Consider the following 19,444-nt stretch of genomic DNA (forward strand, 5'->3'; position numbering starts at 1 on the left):
GCAAGCCTTCTGGATGCGTCATCGCTCCGCGCCGCGGTGAGGACTTTCCAGGCCCGGGTCAGGGCAATGGAGGCAGCCGCGGCTCCGGCTGTGAGGGGGCTGCGCGCGGGCTGCCAGCGTCTCTGCTACGGGGCAGGTACGGGGCGGCTTTGCGCTGGGGTCACCCCCTCACCTGGGGTCACAGCTTCCCCCTCTTATGGCAACAGTGGGGTACCCCCTTCCTGCGTCACCGCCCCCAGATCCCACCCCCTCCCTGGGGTACCCCATTCCCCCGTCACGTTCCGGGGTCACTGCCCCCAGACTTCCCCTTCCCTGGGGTACCCCCTTTCCCCATACGCCGTCACCTTCCGGGTCAGTCCATACCCTGCCACTTTCTGGGGTCATGCCCACTCCAGTCCCTGGGTTCACCCCTTCCTCCCATATGTTATTGCCGCCTGGGGTCACTCCTCCATCCTCTTCGTGGGGTCACCAAATTAATGGGCAGCAGGTTTAAAACAAACAAAAGGAAGTATTTTTTCACACAGTGCACAGTCAACCTGTGGAGCTCCTTGCCAGAGGATGTTGTGAAGGACAAGACTTTAAAAGGGTTAAAAAAAAGAACTGGGGGTCCATCAATGGCTATTGGTAGGGATGGTGTCCCTAGCCTCTGTTTGCCAGAAGCTGGGAATGGGTGACAGGGAATGGATCGCTTGATAGTTACTTGTTCAGTTCATTCCCTCTGGGGCACCTAGCATTGGCCAGTGTCGGAAGACAGGATCCTGGGCCAGATGGAGCTTTGGTCTGACCCAGTGTGGCCGTTCTTATGGGGTCACCCCTTCCAGTCATACTCTATCCCTTGCAGGTTTACAATTATCTCCACCCTCTCTTATCCCCACCCTGGAGTCGCCTCCCACCAGCCCATCCCCTTCAAGGGTCGTCCATCACCCCTGTGCTTCATCCCCACTCCTGGGGTCATCTGAGCTCCTTTGAGTTTAATCCCCCATATCCCACTTTCACCCTAAGGTAACCTGTCATCTGTTCCCCTTCTCTCCATTTTCCATTCCTGACTCAGAATCCCTCCCCTGCATCACACTGGAGTCATGTATCAGAAAGGGGTAAGTAAGTAGGTACAATATTGAGTAAATGGTGTGTGCACTCCGTGTTAAGTGTATGGATATTTCATTAAGACTTCCCTCACTTTCAGTGGTGGTAGAGAATTATAGCTCACATCAGTTGTATCTCTGTTTGACAGGTTCTGAAAGAAAATGGAGTTTGCAATCAAAACAGACTTCTTTCAGATTTTGTAGTACTGGAATGACGTTGGACAACATCAACAAGCCAGCCATAGATCGCATAATCAGGGTGGATCATGCAGGGGAATATGGGGCAAATCGTATTTATGCTGGGCAAATGGCTGTGCTAGGTAGAACTACAGTAGGACCAGTCATTCAGGTTAGTATCTGTGGATCTAACTCCATCTTATCTTTATGCTTCTTATGTACTCAAAGGCATATTCTTTAGCTGAAGTACAATAAAATAAATCACAAGGCTATAATTTAAGGTTTGCAATGTTTACTTTAAAACAACTGGTCTTACAAAAGCTCTTCCTATGGTAAAGTATAAGTATGACACATAACATCATAGTGATCGGATTGGCGGATGAGTAGAACCCTACCAAATTCATGGTCCATTTTTGTCAATTTCATGGTCATAGGATTTTTAAAATAATAAATTTCATGATTTCCGCTATTTAAATCTGAAATTTCATGGTGTTGTAATTGTAGTTGTAAATGACCCAAAAAGGAATTGCGGAGGGGGCGGTCACAAGGTTATTGTATGGCTGGGTTGCAGTATTGCTACCCTTAGGTGATGCTGCCTTCAGAGCTGGGCAGCTGGAGAGCAGCAGCTGCTGGCTGGGGTCTCAGCTCTGAAGGCAAAGCCGCTGCTAGCAGCAGCACAGAAGTAAGGATGGCCTGGTACGGTATTGCCACCCTTACTTCTGTGCTGTTGCCTGCAGAGCTGGGCCCTCAGTCAGCAGCCGACACTTTCCAGCCGCCCAGCTCTGGTATGGTATTACCATCCTTACTTCTGCACTGCTGCTGGTAGGGCGCTGCTTTGAGAGCTGGGCAACCGGGCATCAGCTGCCAGTCTCCAGCTGCCCAGCTCTGAAGGCAGTGCAGAAGTAAGGGTGGCGATACCACAATCCCTCTAAAATAAACTTGCAGCCCCACTTAAATTTCCTTTTGGGTCAGGACTCCCAATTTGAGAAACGCTGGTCTCCCCTGTGAAATCTGTATAGTATAGGGTAAAAGCACACAAAGATCGCGGGAGGGGACCAGAATTCACTATCCGTGACGTGTTTTTCATGATCGTGAATTTGGTCAGGCACAACTGATGAGTGAATCATAGACATGCAGTTGTTGCAGTGGTTTGACAAAGGCTTCATTGGTATGTTTTAGGTGTCAAGAATCTTATAAAATAAAACTCATTTTATATGAAATAAAAGGAATTAGGGAAAGCTGTGAAATAACTGTTCATATTCCCTTTCTCCAAAATGTTAACTTATTACTGAATATAAATAGGTTTTAAGAAAACCTAATAGTAAAGTGTTAACAAATATGCATGCATCTGATGAAGTGGGTATTCACCCGTGAAAGCTTATGCTCCAATAGGTCTGTTAGTCTATAAGGTGCCACAGGACTCTTTGCCGCTTTTACAGATCCAGACTAACACGGCTACCCCTCTGATACTTAACAAATATGACCAACACTCTTCCTCTAAATTCGTCAACTTTCATTCTTGCTTCTTCTGTTGTCCTCATTTTCTAATTTTTCAGCCCTCATAGAGTTTTCTGTGTTAGACAGGACCTGAATTTCTAATGTAAAAGCAAGCAAGAGGGGAAAAAAGACACACAACCCATCCCCACCCGCACATCTTTCAGGCCCTGTTTATGTATCACAGAGAAAAAAACAGTCACAAACCAATTTAATCTATTTCGTAGATCAACTTTAAAAATCAAATTAAAATTAGCATGAGCTGAAGTTAACATCCATTGATTTTTTTTCTCTACATTTATAGTTAATGCCTTATTTTCTATTGTTATGTTTTTTCTGTTTATTTTATTTCTGTTGCAGCAAATGTGGGATCAAGAAAAGGACCATCTGAAAAAGTTTAATGAGTTAATTGTCACATTTAGAGTTCGACCTACTATTTTATTGCCTTTTTGGAATGTTGCAGGGTTTGCTTTAGGTGAGTGCATGGTCTTATTGATGTTGTTATTAATAATGTAGGTTTGAGGTGTGGTGTTTGAATTAATTTGTTTGATAATTACAGGTGCTGGAACTGCTTTACTTGGAAAAGAGGGTGCAATGGCTTGCACTGTGGCAGTGGAAGACAGCATATCAGAGCATTATAACAACCAGATCAGAACACTAATGGAGGAGGATCCAGAAAAATACAAAGAATTATTGCAGGTATGTGAATGTGGTTTAAAGGTATTTAACATATTCTCTGAACAGTATACTGAGACAATATTCTTCAAATGACATAAATATGGCATTTGGATTTGCATCAGATTAATTTCTTACTGCTAGTTCAGAAAACTAAAGGCAGTGAAACACTCAAAATGAAAAGTGTTATGTTTAAATTAGCTGTTGGATTTTCTTTTTGATGTATATTAAATGTAAATATCTGAGATCACAGCTACAGAGCCCATTTCTAGTAGTTTCAATCTGTGTTTTTGTTGGGGACAGAAGAGGCAGCCTATGGTGCCCAAACATTTTAATTTAATGGGAGGGACTAGAGAAAAAGAAAATGAACTAATTGTAATAATGTACCATGTGGCATGCTTTGGTTATACTGGGTATGACAATATCATTGCAACTTCAGATACTCTGCAGACTTTGAGAGCGGCTGATCTCTCACCTTCACTTAGACTAGGAAAGTGGTTCTTAATTCCTTAAAACTTAACACATTTGGACCACAATCTTGCATTGAGCACCTAATGGGCAGACTACAGTGCCTGTGCATAGCCCTGTTGATTTCAATAGGGGGTCTACCTGTGAGGTGCTTGTTATAAGGTCAGGGCCTAAGAAGTCAGCTGTAACAACCCATTGACCACTACTGCCTAGTCAGTTATACTTGGGCTGACCTGTAGTGGAGGTTGGGCTGCTCCAGATCCAAGTCTCATAGTCCCAAAACTGGGATTTGAAGTAGCCCAAACTCTGTTGCTGATTAGCATCTGCATGACTGAGTGAGAGCTGAGCTATGAGCACAAAGGTACCATGTTCAAAAAGGCTGGTCTGTGTACCAGTAAAACTACAAGACAAAGCAACTACTGAATGCATCGAGCAGGATAGAGGGAGTATCAAGAACTCAAATTGTCCAGCAGAGTAAAATGTTCTAACTTTGATGTCTGGAGACCCTGAGCATGTCTTTAGCAAAAGTGTATTTTTTTTTTATTTATACAAATATAAAAAGAGGAGCCTACGCAAAGCCCTATGTGAGGAAAACTGTCATGTATGATAGAAAAATCTCACACCATTAGTTCACGTGTTTTGCTTGAAGGTATTTGGTTTAATAATTTCTGCAATCGGTACTTCACAAAGGAGAAAATTTTGCGTTTTATACTCAGCTCATAGCTTGAGTCCTAGTTTTTTCTCTTCTAGGCTCTGATCCTGCAAGTTGTTTCATACAGGAGGACACTTGAATCCACTGGAGCCTCATGGACTTGCAGATGTCTTCCCTCATGGAACAATTTGCAGGATTGGGGCCTTACTGTGTAAATGTAATAATCTTGGAATGGCTGTTGTCATGTTAATTGGGCTTGTCATTATTATAGGTTTTCTTTAAAAAAAACCTGAAAAAGAAATATTAGTTTGCTAATTACCACTTCAGTTTTCTAGAGAGATTTTTCAGAATATCAGAATAACCTGGGATTCAGGAAGTGCTCTAAATATGATAGGAAAATGTTCTAGCCTGATTTCTTAGATGAGACCAAGTGTATAATTGGTGTAGTATCTGATAATACTCCCTCAGGGGCCTTAACCCACCATTGCTTGCAGTGGGATGGACTCTATGGTCTGTCTCTTTCCATGTCATTAACCACTATGATCCTGGTTATAACCAGCATATTCATTATAGGGTTATGACATTTGGATAGGACACTCATGAATATTGCTTGAGACTCTAATGGTCCAAGAGGAGAATACACACAATTTTCTATTAGGGCTGTCAAGTGCTTAAAAAAATTAATTACGATTAATCGCACGATTAGAAAATAGAATGCCATTTATTTAAATATTTGTGGGTGTTTTCTACATTTTCAAATATTTCGATTTCAGTGATAACACAGAATACAAAGTGGTCAGTGCTCACTTTATATTTTTGATTACAAGTATTTGCACTGTAAAAAACAAAAAGAAATAGTATTTTTCAATTCACCTAATACAAGTACTGTAATACAATCTCTTTATCATGAAAGTTGAACTTACAAATGTAGAATTATGTACAAAAAATAACTGCATTCAAAAATAAAAATGTCAAACTTTAGACTAGAGCCTATAAGTCCACTCAGTCATACTTCTTGTTCAGCCAATCGCTCAGACAAAGAAGTTTGTTTACATTTGCAGGAGATAATGCTGCCCGCTTCTTGTTTACAATGTCACCTGCAAATGAGAACAGGCTGTTGCAGCCAGTGTTGCAAGATATTTGTGTGCCAGATGCGCTAAAGATTCATATGTTCCTTCATGCTCCAACCACCATTCTGAGGGACATGCGTCCATGCTGATGACAGGTTCTGCTTGATAGAAATCCAAAGCAGTGCGGACTGACGCATGTTCATTTTCATCATCTGAGTCAGATGCCACCAGCAGAAGGTTGATTTTCTTTTTTGGTGGTTCAGGTTCTTGTAGTTTCCGCATCGGAGTGTTGCTCTTTTAAGACTTTTGAAAGCATGCTCCATACCTCATCCTTCTCAGATTTTGGAAGGCACTTCAGCTTCTTAAACCTTGGGTCGAGTGCTGTAGCTGACTTTAGAAATCTCACATTGGTACCTTCTTTGCCTTTTGTCAAATCTGCAGTGAAAGTGTTCTTAAAATGAACAACATGTGCTGGTCATCATCCGAGACTGCTATAACATGAAACGTATGGCAGAATGCAGGTAAAACAGAGCAAGGGATATACAATTCTCCCCCAAGGAGTTCAGTCACAAATTTAATTAATGCATTATTTTTTTAACAAGCATTATCAACGTGCTTCTGGAATGGTGGCCGAAGCATGAAGGGCCATATGAATGTTTAGCATATCTGGCACATAAATACCTTGCAATGCCAGCTACAAAAGTGCCATGCAAATGCCTGTTCTCACTTTCTGGTGACATTGTAAATAAGAAGAGGGCAGCATTAGCGCCTGAAAATGTAAACAAACTTGTTTGTCTTAGCGATTGGCTGCACAAGAAGTACGGCTTTGTGGACTTGTAGTCTCTGAAGTTTTACATTGTTTTGTTTCTGAGTGCAGTTATGTAACAAAAAAAAATTACATTTGTAAGTTGCAATCTTTGTCGTGAAAGTGCACTACAGTACTTGTATGAGGTGAACTGAAAAATACTATTTATTTTGTTGTTTTTATAGTGCAAATATTTATAATAAAAATAATAGACACTGATTTAAATTATTACACAGAATACAATATATATGAAAATGTAGAAAAACATCCAAAATATTTAATAAATTTCAATTGGTATTCCATTGTTTAGCAGTGCGATTAAAACTGCGATTAATTGCGATTAATTTTTTTGAGTTAATCATGTTAGGGCTGTCGATTAATCGCAGTTAACTATTTTCTATATAGTTCCAAAAACATAGCATGAGCTTCTTTATTTCAGAAGCTGTTTCCTCATATACTATAGCTATGGGTTCTTCTAACTGGAAATTGTGGGGAGGGGATTTTTCAAAAGCATTCAGTTTCCTGCAGGTCTTGACCTCGGGTGTATTGTCCCTCAAGTGGTGATGTGGCCAGAAGTATGTAGTTTATGTACAGTTTCGTCATCTCAATGATTCATGTGTAGGTGAAAACTGTTACTAATCTGCTACCATTTCTTTTAAAAAGATAATAAAGAAGTTCCGGGATGATGAGCTGGAGCACCACGATGTAGGGCTTGACCACGGTGCAGAATTGGTAGGCATAGAGCATTAATTCATTGCTGTTGATCACTGCTATGCATCCAGTTGTGATGGTCTCTCCTTCTCTTTGTGCAAATGAAAGTATAGAGCGTGGGTGGAAAATAACAGTACAATAATATTTCTTTAGTCTTTCTCAGGAAGCAGGTATAAGATAACACTGAAGGCATCTTCTTCAGAATCTGAAATGATGTGAATTTTTTTCCAGCAACAGAGTAGCATCCCGTTATGCTGCTGTTAAAACTAGTTCTTTGTTCCTAGATAAGTATTGCACTCAACTCTGCTTTTGTTTTTTCAAATCGTAGCCTAATTTGAGTTTTCTTAAAAGATCAGATTAATAAGTCGACCTTTTGTCAGATAGAATAGTCGATCCCTTTCAGTCTTGGGAATCCAGATATCACCCTGATATACCAAACACAATTGATTTAGGATGAAACTCTGGACCAAATTCTTCCTTCTCGTAATGCTTCATGAGCTCTGTGTAGTCCCTCTACTGTTTTCCTACCTCTGTGTGGGGGACCTGAAAGAGTCCTGTTATGTGGAGGGAAGGGGCATATTTTTCTCACATACAATATGTTTTAGTGCAAGGTAACGCCCTTTAAAAAAAAAAAAGGCTATTTGTCCTTTTCTGTGAAAGCAATATTGTTTCTCTAATGTAGATGAAAACAAATCTTTATATATTTAATATTTTTTTAAAAAATTAATACACGCCTTGTTACCACAAATCTATTTTTTTTAATTAAGACTTCATCCAATGCCTAATTATTATCTTTCTTTTTTATAGGCACCAGCTTATTCGCTTTTGAAGACTGCTATACAAATTGGATGTAAAGCTGCAATATTTTTATCAGAGCGAATTTAGCACTCTATTTTTCAATAATATAAAAGATTATGGTATTCATTTAAGAGTTAACCAGTGCACTTGTCAAATTATGTGAAACTAATCGATATTTTTTACAGTAACTGACTTTTTTCCCCCTTCTTTTTATAAAGGATCTGATTCTGCCAGTCTTACTTATGCTAAGTAGTATCTTGCGCAATAGGTATTTTCATCGAAATTAGTGGGGCTACATGTGAAGTAATATACTTACAATGTGAGTATGGATGGTAGAACTGGGTCCTTATTGACTATATCTAAAATGAAATTAAAAGGCTGTTTTTTAACCAAAAAAAAAAAAAATCTGCTGGTTTTGCAAGTATTCACAAGGTGGCAGTAAAGCGTGTGTCTATGTTATAGTACATACATTTAGTATTAGCCTTCTGTACTTGTACAGACTTTTAAAAATGAGCTAATCCTTCAATTTAAGACAATACATTTAGCACGGATTATTTTCTGAGTTTTATTTTCAGGGGAAGTAAATCTAGTTCTAGTAAGAATATTTCCCTCATATGTCTCAAATAAAGGTCTGTTATTACAGGGCTCTATTTCATTGATATGACTTTCAACTTTGTATTCTTCTTGGGCCTAATTCTGAAGTTATTTAGTCAAAAATTCCCTTTGTCCTGAATGTGTACAGAAAAAGTGGGCCCTATATACTTGATTTAAAGCTGAAGGACACAGATACTAGGTGCAATTAGCAACAGTGTTTCTTTTCATGAGTTTTAGCTCTTCCTATCCCATCTCTTCTTGGATAGAAACACACCAGCTTTCACAGAGCAAGGGAATAGGGTTCCCCAAACCTCTTAAAAGCACGCTAGCATGAGAGCAATTGAAGTAAACTAGACAAAATTCTGACTGCATCTTTCACAAGAAGTGCATACTGTCAATGCCTGATAATGACAGAGAAATACAGACCGCTCCATGCAATAATGCTGTTGGTATATCTTAAGCTGGAGGGATCACTGCCAGTTAATTCAGCAGAAGTACAGATTTTACAAAACTTCTTTCTAGAGCCCTGGGATGTAGACAGTTAATGGCTTCAAGCGGCCAAAGAGTAGGATTCGGATGTGAATTTCCAGATGAGACTGGTACAGCTTGTTTAGTAGGGAACTACTCATACAGTACAGGAGATCTTGGGCCATGTGGTGTCCAACGTTCCTTCTGCCTAAAGCACCTCTTGCCCATTCTTCCATTGTCACTGCCTTCTAGGGAAGGTGTAATCAAAACGAAAACTTTAAAGGAAATTCGGTACCGTTTTTTCACACACAAATATTCCTTTTTAACATTTTATAGTTTAATAACGAGTCAGGCCAATTTAATGCTACTTATGGCAGAGACTAAACCGCTTGCACTTCAATGCAAAATTTTCACAGTGACCTCTGCAGTGTTTAAGCAAAATCACTTCCAGAATGTATGCCAGTTAGGTGTGCTGACCTATTGATATAAAATCATTTGAGGTCACTGTTAAATTTGTGTTAAAGTGCAAGATTGAAGCTGGGATACGTATTGATTTTCGTTGTCTGTTGGAGATAAGCTTTCACTTTTATCAACAGTGTTGTATGAAGATGGAAAGGAATGTAAAAGTCTTTCCTCTTAAATCATGGAAACAAAAAGTTAAGGTTTTGGGTGGAGGGAGTGTGTCCTGTTCCAACCTTATCTGCCACTAAACATAGTTCTTGTTTGCTAAGCTAGTTTTCATCCTTTCTGTTGAATGGAGAGCATTTAGCTTGTTTGCCAGATTAGAAATAGAATCCTTTTGTTGTTCAAGATTAAAAGTTGTAGCATATCAAGCACTGTTTCTTACAGACAAACCGAACAGTGGTGGAGAAATTATTGAAAAGCTTGCTCACAAGTGGGGAGTAGCATTTTTTGTGTGACTTCTTTGCAAAGGAGGGAATCAGAAGGTGAGAAACAGGGCATCTCAGAGGTACTGCTCATGCCACTATTATTGAAGTGTTGTTAGCACTACCAATATAAAACCTCTTTTACAGGGGGCTTATAAGTCATCTGTAAAAATTCATTCCTAGCTAAAACTTGGCATTTAAGGTTTCTGCAAGAGGATGATTTCCCTGCCCCCTTTCCCCGCCTTAAATTTGGTCAAAAAAAGTAGATCTTCAATAGAAACTTTTTGTATGCTCCCTATCAATAGTCACAATGGCTCTTTATATAAACAGAAACAACAAAACCATCTAATTGGACAGGCAGTGGGATAAATTCTGTTCTCAGCTACACCAGTGTAGATCTGGAGAAACTCCATTGACTTCTAATGAGTTGAAGTGGACATCACTGAAGTCATTTACATTGTTTAAACAAAGTATAATTTGGTCCACAGTCCTTAGTCTCTTCACTCGCCTACTGGACCCACTCGACCCATTGGCTTTAACTCATCTAAATCACTGAGTTCATGGGGAGTGGGAGTAAAAGGAAGTGAACTGTTCAAACAGACTTCCTGGATGAACCCCAGGAAGCTGTGACTAGATCAGATATGACTTACATTAGTATTGAGCTAATGGTGTTCTCTGCCCTGGTTAATGCATTGATTTGATGTAAATGTTTGCCTGGAATGGAATCTAGATCTCCTGGTTCCATTCTCTATCCACTGGCCCATTCTGCCTCCCTTTTACCCTTGTGCTCATCTGTTCAGTAGGGAGAGGATTTTTTTAAATACTTGCTCATTGGCAGACTTTTTGGATCTGTAAAGCAGCGTGGGGCAATTGGTGTTCTTGACATGTTCCATATTGTACCCTGTACATGCCACACACATTCTGCAGAAATATTGCAGACATCATCAACTTGTTTTTCTTAAGTTTCTTAGCAAAGGGCTTATCTATACTTGGAAATTGACTGAAATAACTGTTGTGGAATCATTATTTCGGTGTAAGGCCCTGCGTAGACACTTTTTTATTCTGGAATAAGAGTGTTTTTTTCTGATTTAGCTTAATCCACTATAATCCTTTTCCCATTACAGTATTATTAGCTCGAAACCTGTTAGTATTTAAGATGTTTGTGAAGTCACAAAGCAGAATACTTACATGTGGATTTTAGGACCTGTGAAATGAATAGACATCATTTATCATAAAAACATCAACCCCGTAGGCTAATAGTCTAATTTTGGGGAGCCTGGAAGACTGGGCTTCCCAGCAATTTGTGGAAATTTTTGATTTAGCAGAAAGTGACTTTTCCATTGGAAAATCATTCTGACAGAAGAGTCCCAACAGTGGTAGAAATTGCCTTTTTGGCTATTAGATGATCATTGTAAGCAAGTCCATGAAATTGATATTCCCAATCTGGTATATGTACATGTAGTGGTTAAATCTGCCTTTTGCCATCATAGATCATTCTAACAGGTGTTTTGGTGCTAAGGAGTTAAATTATTATTGGCTCTTGTTAGTACTCCAGCAAGCTGTATCATCCTTTACTTGTAGGCATGTGTCATTATAGGTGCAGAGTTCTTTGTTGCTTGTCAAAGCTTCCAAGATCATTGCAAGAGTAATCTCCAATTTGATCCTCACAGCTGAAAGCCCCACTGTTCACTGTAAACAGAGCTGAAAGTAAGCCGGTTTGGTTTGGCGTACCAGCAAGAGCCAGTACGCCATGCCGGACCGGATTGGCTTCCCCAAGCTTCCCGCAGCAGCAGGAGCCCCGGGCCCTTTAAAGTGCCCCCTGACCCAGCTGCTGGAGCCCTGGGGTAGCGATTTAGGGACTCAGCAGTGATTTAAAGAGCCTGGAGCTCCGCTGCGGTAGCAGCGGCCAGATCCCAGGGCCCTTTAAATCACCCCTGAGCCCCAGGGCTCCCAGCTACCTCTGCAGCTGGTAGCTCCAGGGGTGATTTAAAGGCCCAGGGGCTCCCAGCCGCAGCCAGAGCCCTGGGGCCTTTAAATCTTGATTTAAAGGGCCTGGGTATTTAAAGGCCCCGCCTCTTCCAGTCGAGGCCACGCCCCCTGCTCAGGACTCTGGAGTATTGGTAAATCCTTTAAATTCCTTTTACCCCTGACTGTAAGGGATGGGTAATCACATCAGTCAATAGGAACTGGCTGCTGGGATCTCTGCATTTTTCATGGCTGCCATGTGGTAGTTGGCTCTACTCAGAGGCAGGCAGGCATACATTGGGTCTGGTGTTTAGCTTGTGAGTAGAGATTATAATTTTAGCTTGGAATGTTGATTTTAGATGGAAGTGTTGTCTAGGAGATTTCAATTTAAAAAAAACTATATATTTTTTAGTGATTTAAGATTGTTCTGTAAAGTGTTCTTTGCAGTGATTCACCATACACCACAACCTGAATAATTCTTACCCAGATGCAGGGTTACCAGCCACCCAGATGTTTTATTGGGGCAAGAATCCTGTTTTGATGGTTCACCCTATAAGGATTGATGGAATAAAATGAGCTGCCAGGCAGCTTTGAGAGAGAACGTTGGTCAACTGATTGATCACTATTGCCAGCATGGTAGGATTTCATAATGGTCTTTTGCTCTCAGCTACTGGTAATGGCATTACAACACTTTTTCCTCTGGCTTCATCCTCACAGGTCACTTCAGTTTACTAATGACGTGTGAGAGGTGAAGCAGGAAGGGAAGTGGCTAGAGCACAAGTGACAGAAATCTTGGTCTGAACCTCAGCAATTGTGTCATAAATGTTGGAAGTCTTCTGATGTGGCTGTACTTAAGGCAAATGTAGTGTTTTTTCCCCATCTGCTCTTGATGAAATGAGTGTGACCTTCTTTATCTGGTGCTGACATTGCTGGGCTTATCCACAAATTTATCACCTCAAGATTAGGCTATTGTAATATGCTGTACCTGGGGCTACACGGTGAAACTATCTAGTCACTGACGCTAATGCAGAACATGGCCACTCACCTACTAGACAAGTTAGCAGCGAACACATCACCAGGACACTGTACTTACATTGGCTGTCAGTAAGCTTCCAGATGGAGTTGGAGGCATTGGCTTTAACCTGTAAAGGTTTACATGGTTTGCGATGTGGCTACCCTAAGGAACAGCGTGCCTCCCTAAGTGAAACGGCTGCAGGCACAATCAGTGAAGGTCCTTGAACTGGAGCCCTCTTGCCTGGAAAGAGAGGAAGCAGCTGGAAGGGCATTTGTTATAAAGTGTCCTCAACTTCAGAATTCACAGCCTCTTGGTTGATAGAACCCAGACTTTTTAATCATGTGTTGCAAAGCCCATCTTTTCTATTGGCCATTTGAGGCAAGTTAATATGACGGGGTATGTTGGGTGTGGGTGAGACTTGTCAATAAGCTTTCCATAGACTTGTAAGAGGTTGTATTAAATACTATTTTAAAATTGTGATGTACCTAGAGTTTGGGTTAGGAGCCGATTAAAATAAAATTTTGGAAAGTGAGATTGGATCCACATGACTAAATGGTTGCTAATGTCGTCAGTGAAAGAAGTAAAATTCTACTATACTATAAGACGCCCTGTCAGTTATGACATTGATCAAAATGTTCTTGCTTTTAAAGATTATTTGTTCAAAATAAGATATTTTAAGCATGACTTCATCACTCTTGTAATAGATCATTCACTATAAAATAAGACTACAAAGTACATTTGTTAAAATGTAAAACCAAAAACATACCTGTAAATATCTCAAGGATTCCAGAACAAGAGACTCATAGTATTACAACATATGCATCTATTTATCTATGTGAGAAACAAATGCAACTTTTAAAAAATGATCATGATATTGAATACTCTATTCCAAAAGCCTACAAATACTGGATTTTAAGGCCTTTGTGTTATTAAGCAACATTTAGAAATTGCTGCAAGAAAAGAATGGCAAATATGCAATCAAAGTTAGGAATTTACAGATAAGTTTATTATTATTTATTATTAATATAAAAGTGATAGCTCCCCCGAGTTAGGCAGTCTCCCGGTCCCCCAGCCATTACGTCAGGACTTAAAGCTAGACAAGGCATGGTGTAGTGCTTTCATAGGTATTATTCTTTTCTAAGACCAATATTCTCAAAGAAACCGGTTTGTACAGAGATTCTCTGAACATGTTTGTGTTATAAAGCGGTCATGGAATTTGCTTCTGAATTATACAGACAGCCTGGTGTTCTGGTTGCCCTTGAGATGTGGGTGGCCTCTGAAAACATTGCACGCTGCATACTTACAGCAAAAACAGGTCAGAGACAAAACGCTTTTTTTTAACACATTTGGGTTGACTGAGGGATGGAAACATCAAAGGACAGGAAATCTCAGCGCAAAGCCAGTTTCTTTGCCCATGTCTGTACTAACAGTTGAAGAATTCACTCCAAATACACTGTCATGAATGGCTGAAAACAATATACTACATTGAATTTAATACAGTGCATTAAAGCACATCCATGTCTAGGTTGTCAGACTGTAAAATAATTTCTCTAGTAGTGTGTTTGAATAGTAAACATAGCTCAGAGTGTATGTAATGTGTAAGGTGAATAACTGCTGCTTTATGTACCATAGCAGGATTTGTTACTTCCATGTCTTAGAGTGGAGCATTTGCACCAGTGTATTTAACATTATGGGCCTGACTGCTCTCTTTCACACTGGTTTTCATACCTAGTACAGCACCATTTATTTCAGTGGAATGACTCCTGGTTCTCACTACCATAAGTGAGAGAAGAACCATGCCCTATTTTTAGACTTTTGTTATTAAAAACCTGCGTAGGGGATTGTAACATGGCTGTACAAAAGGTTAGGAATGATGCAAAGGGAAACCCTGTAGAGGGGTACTCAAACATTTAATTTGATCTGTGCCTCAGCTTGGATTTTGTGATGATTATACAGATGCCATGAGGCTGTGGTATTTTCTTCTTGTTTATGCTTTTCAGCCATTATCAGAAATTGACTAATTCTAGCTGCTCAGCCTTCAATGGCAGGCAGAGGGCAAATAGATTTCTAAGCCCTCATTGTGTGCTGTGTAGTCCTGTTATACCATTTGTGCACAAATGGAGTTTGTGGTCAGGCTCATCTTTTGTTCATTAACAGAGCAAAATGGATTAGATTAGTGCAGATGCCTCACAAACATCTGAAAAATGGAGGGGGATTGTTTCTAGGCAGTCACTTGGCTGACTGGCCACATATGGCTACTTTCAACTGTTTCTTGAGTCACAGAATATACACCTCTTTGGCTCTTGTAATAAAATTATAAGGACCTATGCAAGCGTGCCATGGGATCCCAAACCCTTGCATTAAAAAATACAAATGGTTTCCATGAGGACAAGGCAACTCAACACTCTTATAATAATCTAGGGCCTGATCACCATTCTCCCCTCAAATGGGAAGGGTTTCTCATCCTTCAGTGGGGAGAAGGGGCATACTTTACAAAACCTTGACTGCACAGCGTGCAGCTTAGCTCATGCAGCTTAGCTGCTGCTCTCCTTACCTGTTCCCAGCTCAGTTTCTGCCAGCCTTAGCTGCTTTCCACCATCCTCAGTGGGAGCGGATATCTGGCCCCTACTCTCGAAAGGTGCACCACAAACCAGGGGCTTAACTAGTACCACTTCTGAGGGAGCCAATTACAGACCCCAGTGTTGCTGTTGTGGTAACAAGTATTCTGATAAAAGAAGAGGAGTACTTGTGGCACCTTAGAGACTAACCAATTTATTTGAGCATAAGCTTTCGTGAGCTACAGCTCACTTCATCGGATGCATTCAGTGGAAAATACAGTGGGGAGATTTATATACACAGAGAACATGAAACAATGGGTGTTACCATACACACTGTAAGGAAAGTGATCAGGTAAGGTGAGCTATTACTAGCAGGAGAGCGGGGGGGGGAGGAGGAACTTTTGTAGTGAAAATCAAGGTGGGCCATTTCCAGCAGTTGACAAGAACATTGGGTGGGGGGTGGAATAAACATGGGGAAATAGTTTTACTTTGTGTAATGACCCATCCACTCCCAATCTTTATTCAAGCCTAGATGAAGTGAGCTGTAGCTCACGAAAACTTATGCTCAAATAAACTTGTTAGTCTCTAAGGTGCTTTACTTACTCCTTTTACAAGATTACTCCTTTTCTTTTGGCAGATACAGACTAACACCGGCTGCTACTCTGAAACCTAAGTATTCTGATGTGTCCTGCTCCAAAGCTGTCAAAATATGCCCTCGCTGCAGCCACCGCTGTTCACTCTGCAGGAGGAAGAGCAAACCGAGGAAGGCAACAGGCAATTCTGAGCTGGGTATTGTGAATAGGGAAGGATGATTTTTAAGAACTTAAAAAGCTTCTGGGCCGTGTCTCTCCTCAGAAGCAAATCCAAACGACTTATCTACAGGGCCCATGGGACACTGCCCAGTCTAGTAGTTTGTCTTGTCCTGTGCAAGACTGGGAAGATAACATGGTTATTTGAGATACTAGCTTGATGTCTGTGATTTTGTCATCTAAGATAAAAATGATATATAAGGGGCCCAATTCTCAGCTGGTGTAAGTTGGCTTCATTCCCTTGACTTTGGTGGAACTGAAGTTTATACCAGCTGAGGTAGAATTTACCGTGTATGATATTTAAAATACGGTGGTAACTGCTCACATATGATCAAAACTGTATGTACTCACGCTCTGAGCAAAGCTCTGCCTTTTGCAATAGCCTTTTGTCTGCAGACTAGCCTCCTATTTTCAGTTTATTATACTCTATAAATGGATGCAATTTTTGTGGGTCACTAAAGAGCACTCAGAACCTGTAAGAGTTAACAAACAGGAATTAAAACTACTCCGAACTTTTTTTTATGTTACAGAGAAAATGAGCGTCTCACTCTTCGAACTTATTGAGCACAATATTGGCCAAAACGTGCCCAACATATATCTTGAAAGAAATCTTGTCTAGTAGGTCTCTTTGATGAAAACTCCCATCGCTGTAATTTAAAATACTATTGCACTGTTGGTGGCAACAGTTATATGGCTTCACCTAGGGAATATCTTGCTCTCATTCTAATTTATATTTCTTTCTTTTGTTCTTCTGCTAGTCTTATCTAGATGTATCTAATTTATTTATCTCATGCCTAACACCATAATAACTCAATCAGTCAGAGTCTTACCATTGGTTTTAACAGTACTAAGCCTAGGCCTTATGGTTTGTGTATGTATTTGTATTTTCTCAAAGTATTTAGAAAATCATCTGCTACAGGACCAGATTCTACACTGACTACGGGCAAAACTCCCATTAGCTTCCTGTGAGAGATAAGTCAGGGTAGAATGTAAGGAGAATTTGACCCATGTAGTTCATTACTTATTTACTGTTCTGTTTCATAGAATCATAGAGGGTTAGGGTTGGAAGGGACCTCAGGAGGTCATCTAGTCCAACCCCCTGCTTGAAGCAGGGCCAATCCCCAATTTTTGCCCCAGATCCCTAAATGGCCCACTCAAGGATTGAACTCACAACCCTGGGTTTAGCAGGCCAATGCTCAAACCACTGAGCTAGTGTTTGTGACTTGGCCAGTTAGGATGAGTAAGGGTCTGCAGTTTGTCTGACACTTGTACATTGGAACTTCTTGTCAGTGTGCACAAAGGGGTGGAGAAAAATAATCTCCTAGTAAACACTTTTCCTGAATATAAGAGAGAGAGACAAAGAGTGTGTGTGTGTGTGTGTGTGAGAGAGAGAGACAGACACGAGGAGAGCACAGAGTTTTTCCCTTCCTTATATCCTCCCACTATGGCCAGCCATAATCGCAGCCAATGTTCCCTCTAATTTTTGACAGGCCGTGCGCACAAAAAATTTCTTCTATGCAAATTGTTGTGCACACGGTGTTTCGCCGTGTGCGTGGGGTTTAGGATCTGTGTGCACGCGCACAGCTTAGAGGGAACAGTGATCGCAGCCCCATTGTTCTCCTGAGTGTAGGCACTGCTCCCTGATAATACCTCGCTGGTGGGACAAGGAGCCATGGGATGGAGGCTAGGACATAGCATCTTCCGCAATACTAGTAGGAGGAGCTGTGGAGGGCAGTGCATGTACAATTGGACTCACTTCCCTATATGATGGGTTGGTCTAGGAGACATAGTATGAGCTTCAGACTGGAACCTAGAAAGCCCCGAGTTTTAATCCTGATTCTGCTACAGGTTGCTTTATGGGCTTATGCAAGTCACTTGGAGCTGCACCACGCCATCAGAGGCACCGGACATGCCTCCCTGCTCTCTCCAGCATGCAGGGAGCATGCAACCGCTACTTATACCACAAATTCCTTGCAAGGCAGCCACTGAGAGCTTGAAATGTCTGCCAACCATTTTTTGCCTCTAGGTTCAGACCTATGGCATTTAACCTATGTGAATTCCTCAGGCGTTTCCAGTTCATGTAAGCAACAATGCCTAAAATGGAGGAGCCAAAAATAGAGTCCAGTTCCAAAGAGACGTGTGACTGGTGTTCATTTAACAAACAGTTAAATATATGGATTTGTTGGATTGACGGTGGAGTCGGGCACACATCCCACGTATGAATGAAAGCAAGTGCAAGCCACAAGCACTGGTGTTTTCCAGCTGTTTAAAACACCTTTTCCACACCACAGACTATAAACACAGTTTCTAGCACTTTAAATGCATTTGTGCTCTTCACAATGCCACTGGCAAGCCACCTACCAGCCACTGCTCAGCTTGGAGGCAAGGAGATGAATTTATTCCTGGTGTGTTCTCAGTGTGAATCATAGAATTGTAGGACTGGAAGGGACCTCAAAAAGTCATCTAGTCCAGTGCCTTGTACTCATGGCAGGTCTAAGTATTATCTAGACCATCCCTGACAGGTGTTTGTCTAACCTGCTCTTAAAAATCTCCAGTGATGGAGATTCCACAACCTCCCTGGGCAATTTATTCCAGTGCTTAACCTCTCTGAGACTTAGACTTAGAAAGTTTTTCCTATTGTTCAACCTAAACTGCCCTTATTGCAATTTAAGCCCATTGCTCCTTGTCCTATCCTCAGAGGTTAATGAGAATAATTTTTTCCCTCCTCATAACAACCTTTTATGTACTTGAAAACTGTTATCATGTCCCCCACTCAGTCTTCTCTGCTCTAGACTAAACAAACCCAATTTGTTCAATCTTCCTTCATGTTTTCTAGACCTTTCATAGTTTTTGTTGCTCTTCTCTGGACTTTCTCCAATTTGTCCACATAGTTCACACGTGATGCTTCAACAATGACCTCGCTGCTCCACTACACGTTCCTCTTTTATACTAACTTGGTTGAGTCGACTGGATTTAGACTTTGCTAAATCGGTTAAATGCAAACACATTTATTATCACTGTGCTTTGAAAAAAAATCAGAATTTAAAAGAATGAGTGCTAGACTGAGATCCCCTTAGTTGTACTAAGTAGTGCCTTACTCTGCAAGTCGCTCCATTGACTATTTGTGGAGTAAGGTGCTATTTAAAGTGAATAAGGGTATCAGAATCTAATACTAAATAAATATTAAACTAATGGACATTTTAAGTTGTCCATGTA

The 19,444-nt window shown here is 40.8% G+C and overlaps 1 protein-coding gene across 2 annotated transcripts; it reads left to right on the forward strand.

Moving 5' to 3' along the window:
• Nucleotides 1–26: 26 nt before the first annotated feature.
• Nucleotides 27–8,582, forward strand: COQ7 (coenzyme Q7, hydroxylase). Of its 2 annotated transcripts, XM_077827956.1 has the most exons (7): nt 53–136; nt 1,052–1,094; nt 1,232–1,431; nt 3,114–3,228; nt 3,313–3,452; nt 7,087–7,155; nt 7,942–8,582. In XM_077827956.1, the coding sequence occupies exons 3-7, from the start codon at nt 1,294–1,296 to the stop codon at nt 8,017–8,019; spliced, it is 540 nt and encodes a 179-aa protein (XP_077684082.1). In that variant the 5' UTR covers nt 53–136; nt 1,052–1,094; nt 1,232–1,293; the 3' UTR covers nt 8,020–8,582. The 2 variants fall into 2 exon arrangements, with proteins under 2 accessions (XP_077684081.1, XP_077684082.1); XM_077827955.1 differs by lacking the exon at nt 1,052–1,094 and having other exon boundaries at nt 27–136.
• The last annotated feature ends 10,862 nt before the right edge of the window (nt 8,583–19,444 follow it).

The sequence above is a fragment of the Eretmochelys imbricata genome, chromosome 10 (genome assembly GCF_965152235.1).
Source record: "Eretmochelys imbricata isolate rEreImb1 chromosome 10, rEreImb1.hap1, whole genome shotgun sequence".
Lineage (NCBI taxonomy): Eukaryota > Metazoa > Chordata > Testudines > Cheloniidae > Eretmochelys > Eretmochelys imbricata.

Bases quoted from the DNA above. Each gene is read 5' to 3' on its own strand.
- COQ7 (XM_077827955.1), top strand. From the start codon at position 67: ATGGAGGCAGCCGCGGCTCCGGCTGTGAGGGGGCTGCGCGCGGGCTGC. The intron at 137-1,231 runs GTACGGGGCGGC...TCTGTTTGACAG, and splicing joins GCGTCTCTGCTACGGGGCAG to GTTCTGAAAGAAAATGGAGT. The intron at 1,432-3,113 runs GTTAGTATCTGT...TTTCTGTTGCAG, and splicing joins CAGTAGGACCAGTCATTCAG to CAAATGTGGGATCAAGAAAA.